This window comes from Gadus macrocephalus, chromosome 9 (assembly GCF_031168955.1).
Source record: "Gadus macrocephalus chromosome 9, ASM3116895v1".
NCBI lineage: Eukaryota > Metazoa > Chordata > Actinopteri > Gadiformes > Gadidae > Gadus > Gadus macrocephalus.
Window position 1 is genome coordinate 6,978,118 of NC_082390.1, and position 5,818 is coordinate 6,983,935.

The window sequence follows — 5,818 nt, forward strand, 5'->3', positions numbered from 1 at the left end:
AACAGTTCGTTTTTGGAATTTAGCATCTCAATTAAACGAAAAAATGCTAATATTCTACGTATAATTGAAAGTATTGGTAGACACCGATTGTGCTGCGTCATGACGCGGCACAAGAGGCTGGGGACCCTGGTGACATGTTGGACCGAAATCACCCAAAACCACCGATGTCGATCTCCATTCAGCTGCCTTTCAGCTGCTCGCAGAATCTGTTCTCTCAGGAGTTATTTTTTGTTTAACCATAACGATATAATAAAATAAATTAATGTTTTCTGTTTGTAAGGGACATTACGAATTTAGATTAGACCGAAGAAGCAATATTTATTTCCATGAACAAGTTATAGTGCCGGTGTTGTGTCGAGATCTGTTTCCCCGTCGAGATGTGTTTCCCCTAGTCCCAGATAATGACTGTCAGGATGCGTTTCCCCTGTTCTAAATGGTCAAATTGAATGATATCAGCCTGAAAATCACAGCACTTATCTGTTGTGGGGAAATAAGTCAGCAGTATGAATTTGAAAGATGTGTGAGCCTCCTTTCCTATGGAACAGAGGGGGAACAGTATCTGACAGTAATATTCCAAGCTGTCAGGATGCGTTCCCCCTGTTCTAAATGGTCAAATTGAATGACATCAGCCTGAAAATCACAGCACTTATCTCTTGTGGGGAAATAAGTCAGCAGTATGAATTTGAAAGATGTGTGAGCCTCCTTTCCTATGGAACAGAGGGCCTTTTCGGGTAATTTCGGACGGGGGCGGGGACTAGGGGAAACACATCTCGACGGGGAAACAGATCTCGACACAACACCGGTTTGACCCAATCCTTAAAGTCAGATAGAGTCGTCAAAGCAAATATTTTTGGACTCAGCCAACATGTATTGAAAATGTAACTGCGCACTAAAGGAGTTAGAAGGGGAGAGAGAGATTAGGGGGAGGTAGCTAGTGAGGTGAGGTGTAGGCCTATTGTGGACAGGTCGATGCGCTAGAGACAGTGTTACACTAGTAATGTGACAATATGTGGCGGCCGTTGGCTCAAGAGTGACTGGAAGTTTGTATAACTAATAGATAAGCAGCGTGTGTGTGTCAGTGAAAATAAAACAAAATTGAATGAGCCAGTGAACCAATGGTTTTAAACGGAATTCAAACATTATGTGATTTTTTTTTTATCGGCTTTTCAAAGACACCGGCTTATTTTCAACTTTCATGATTCCGGTGCAATAATTTATGAACTACTTCCATGCCCTTGAAAACGGCTTCAAGGACCAGGTAGCACTCTCATTGTATCAAATCTCAGGGGGAAGAGAGAGGAGGATACGGTGACGAACACTAAACGCTTGTGCAACTCTATGGCTGTGCTCCGTGGCAGGCCCATATGCAAATGCATTCACACACACACAAACAAAACCTGTGCTGGCCATAATTATAGTGGTACTACTAGGCTATCATCTATTATTTAATTCGCACAAGCGAATGAAACACTCCCGTGTCACACGTTGATGTAAATGAACGTAGAAACCAAGAACAACCACAAGAAGTGTATCAGTGCCCCCTAGTGGACAACACAAGACTTTATAACAGACTGGGTTTTCTGTTTTCTCTCTATGAATGAATAGATCATAACAGAATCCATGCCACAGACGTGCATGCAGTCTGGTACCTGACCACGCAAGCAGTACCCGGGCTGCCCAGCGTCATCAACCATGACCACGGCTCCACCAGTGACTCAGGTGTGTGTGTGTGTGGGTGTGGGTGTGGGTGTGGGTGTGAGAGATTCTGGGTGTGACTCGGTGTGTCTATTTGTTTGCACCAAGCAGCATTCACAGCATCAACAATTTGCCTTTGGAAGGCAGGGCTGAAAGAGGCTATTTGAATAGATAAATGCAAATATGAAATGAATAATGATGGCCAGCACAGGTTTTCTTTGTGTGTGTGTGTGTGTGTGTGAATGCATTTGCATAAGGGCCTGCCACAGAGCACAGCCATAGAATTGCACAAGTGTTTAGTGTTCGTCACCACATCCTCCTCTCTCCTCCCCCTCGCTCTCTCTCTAACTCCCCCCCTCCCCCAGACTCTGACAGCGGGATAACTCACAGCCACATGGGCTTCCTGGTGTCCAAGATGTACACGGTGTCGGAGGACGGCTACGGCTGTCTGTCGGGCTTCCGTGCTGCTACCTAATGAATATTTTGGAAAATAAGTCACTAAGCGTGACTTTTTAATACATTCTGTGTGTTTGAAAAAAAAAAAATCAAACCCTTTCTTGTTTTTTTGCAAGAAACAAAAATAGTGAACAGGCAGCATTTTGTAGGATTATAGAATGATTGAATGATAGAATAAACAAAGATTAGTTGGTTATGAGATGGTTTAATAGACAAATATACCATTGGGAAAACCAGTTATATATTTTTAAACAACAAAAGCAATCAAAGCAGAAAGAAAATCAAACTGTATAATTAAATAAAACGAGATGATCCATGATTTGAACATTAACTTTGCAGTTTTCAGTAAGTCGTAACTCCTCCTTCGGTATCTCCTTATTGTACCGACAGCGATACATTATTTCACTTTCTTATGAAAAAATTTACTTATTGTGAGACGCTTTGAAAAAAAGCGTCGGCTAAATGACCTAATGTAAATGTAATACAACAAGCGCTCGATTGCATGTCTTGGCTGCTAGAACACAAACTGATCCAAAGTCTCTTGACGGGGATTCCAACAATTGTACAGCTCCTGCAGAGCCCTAACATCCTCTAATGCATCATGGGCATTGTAGTGTCTAGGCAGGAAGTAGTCCGACAGATTCACAAGTGAATGGCTGTCAAACCCTGGATGGAGCGCCCTACTGAGCGGTAAGGTGTCCAAGAATCTGGAGCCCAGCTGTTGGAACTGCCTGGCGAGGGAACAACCGAGTAGCGCTCTGTCCAGTACTGGTTTGTCAAAGCGTCTGGCGTTGTGTGCGGCCAGCAGCACGGGCTGCTCTAAGGACCGCAGGAAGTCAAGGAAGGAGGTCAGTGCCTCAGTCAAAGTGGCGGTGGGCATGGCTGTACCGCGCAGCAGGAGGGCGCCATCGCTGACGCTAAAGCCATTGACCGCCGTGGCCCCTCTGTCGATGGCGACTTGGGGCATCATGTAAATGTTGAAAGTGTGAACTCCGCTAATGGCCGCCAGCTGGATGATATCACACTGCCAGGTGTCTGAAAGGGGAGGGGTGTGAGTGAGTGAGCGAGTGAGTGAGCAAGCGAGTGTGCATTAAATAAGTTGAAACACATAAAAAGCTCTAAAATGAAAAAGAAAGCAGTTGGCTGTGAAATGTGGAGCTCTCGTATGCATATTGAAAAGTATGCAGTGATACCAGAGGGGCATGTGAGAGGGGCATGCCAGGACATGTGATATCACAATAGGAGACGTATTGACATGGAGGCCTACAGCCAAGTTGTTGATATAGGCCTACTATGCAATTAACAAATCGATCTGAGCGGGCCATGGCCTGATTAAACTATTGAAAGATAAGGGATGAAGCTGTAGAGGTGTCCGTGTGCAATTGGCCTACCTAATCCCGTGGTCTCCACGTCAAGGAAGACCAAAGTTCTACCAAGAGACGCCTGCAAAGGGCGAGAAAGAGGCCATCGCAGGTCGTTATGACTTCTGGGTGGTGTGTGAACGTAACCGATAGACGTTATTACATTGTACCTAATAACAATTAGACAGTGTAATCTAAATTATATAGGAAAATAATCGGCAATGTTAGTTCAACGTTAAAAAAAATCGGTAAAAAACTGATATAAAATTACACTTAAACTGTTACAATATAAATACGATTAACTATGTTCGTGTGTAAAATATAGGTTTATAGCCTACATTAGCCTACCATGGACTGCATATCGGAAATGGGCAGGAACTTCCTGATGAGATAGAAAACTCCGTAAATGAGTTGACTTTCGTTTTTGTTAAACAGTTGCACATTAGACGGCAGCCGTAACATAGAAAACAAAAGAATCTCATCGCAGCAAGTAGGGGTGCGACATGTGCTGCAGCACCGCCTGGTGCCAAAGCTTTAAAACTGCAATGACAATAAAATGATAGCTTATAAATATCTCTGGTAGTTTTTTTTGTTCCACGACATTTTTTAATGTCGTGTTTGCAGTGTTTTGTTTGTTATTTGTTATTTTTTTGTTATTTTTTATTAATTTATCTTCAATCTGTATTGGCGGTCTTCGATTCAAGGAAACAGGATTTATTTTTAATAAGAATACAGAAAAGTTAGGAAAAAAAAGTGTTGTTGACATCATTGTACACTGAATAAAGTGAAATCATGAAATCAATCGAACGCGTTTGTTGTTTTTTATTGGTCAATTAAAACATAGGGGGTAACACTGTCGTTTTTATCAAATGAAACATGAGGGGTGACACTCGTTTTTTATTGGTCGTCATGAAAAAAAACATAAGGGGTAACACTGTTGTTTTTTATCAATTAAAACATAGGGGGTAACACTGCCTTTTTTATTAAATTAAACATGAGGGGTGACACTGTCGTTTTTTATTGGTCGTCATGAAAAAAAACATAAGGGGTAACACTGTTTTTCATTGGTCGTCATGACAAAAAACATAAGGGGTAACACTGTTGTTTTTCATTGGTCGTCATGAAAAAAAACATAAGGGGTAACACTGTTGTTTTTCATTGGTCGTCATGAAAAAAAACATAAGGGGTGACACTGTTGTTTTTCATTGGTTGTCATGAAAAAAAACATAAGGGGTAACACTGTTGTTTTTCATTGGTCGTCATGAAAAAAAACATAAGGGGTAACACTGTTGTTTTTTATTGGTCGTCATGAAAAAAAACATAAGGGGTAACACTGTTGTTTTTCATTGGTCGTCATGAAAAAAAACATAAGGGGTGACACTGTTGTTTTTCATTGGTCGTCATGAAAAAAAACATAAGGGGTAACACTGTCGATATTTATCAATTAAAACATAGGGGGTAACACTGTCGTTTTTATCAAATGAAACATGAGGGGTGACACTGTCGTTTTTTATTGGTCGTCATGGAAAAAACATAAGGGGTAACACTGTTGTTTTTTATTGGTCGGCATGAAAAAAAATATAAGGGGTAACACTGTCGATATTTATCAATTAAAACATAGGGGGTAACACTGTCGTTTTTATCAAATTAAACATGAGGGGTGGCACTGTCGTTTTTTATTGGTCGTCATGGAAAAAACATAAGGGGTAACACTGTTGTTTTTTATTGGTCGTCATGAAAAAAAACATAAGGGCTAACACTGTTGTTTTTTATTGGTCGTCATGATTAAAAACATAAGGGGTAACACTGTTGTTTTTTATTGGTTGTCATGAAAAAAAACATAAGGGGTAACACTGTTGTTTTTTATTGGTCGTCATGAAAAAAAACATAAGGGGTAACACTGTTGTTTTTCATTGGTCGTCATGAAAAAAACATAAGGGGTAACACTGTTGTTTTTTATTGGTCGTCATGAAAAAAAACATAAGGGGTAACACTGTTGTTTTTCATTGGTCGTCATGAAAAAAAACATAAGGGGTAACACTGTTGTTTTTTATTGGTCGTCATGAAAAAAAACATAAGGGGTAACACTGTTGTTTTTCATTGGTCATGAAAAAAAACATAAGGGGTAACACTGTTGTTTTTCATTGGTCGTCATGAAAAAAAACATAAGGGGTAACACTGTTGTTTTTTATTGGTCGTCATGAAAAAAACATAAGGGGTAACACTGTTGTTTTTCATTGGTCGTCATGAAAAAATAAATAAGGGGTAACACTGTCGATATTTATCAATTAAAACATAGGGGGTAA

At 40.5% G+C, this 5,818-nt stretch overlaps 1 protein-coding gene and 1 long non-coding RNA gene across 2 annotated transcripts; one reads left to right on the forward strand and one right to left on the reverse strand.

Moving 5' to 3' along the window:
- The first annotated feature begins 805 nt into the window (after nt 1-805).
- Nucleotides 806-2,589, forward strand: LOC132464251 (uncharacterized). The gene is made up of 2 exons (XR_009527207.1): nt 806-1,719; nt 2,061-2,589. It is a non-coding gene; the product is annotated as an uncharacterized LOC132464251 (long non-coding RNA).
- Nucleotides 2,337-4,007, reverse strand: LOC132464248 (DNA polymerase III PolC-type-like). The gene is made up of 3 exons (XM_060060537.1): nt 3,861-4,007; nt 3,543-3,594; nt 2,337-3,186 (listed from the first exon to the last, which is right to left on the reverse strand). The coding sequence occupies exons 1-3, from the start codon at nt 3,972-3,974 to the stop codon at nt 2,666-2,668; spliced, it is 687 nt and encodes a 228-aa protein (XP_059916520.1). The 5' UTR covers nt 3,975-4,007; the 3' UTR covers nt 2,337-2,665.
- Between the last annotated feature and the right edge of the window lie 1,811 nt (nt 4,008-5,818).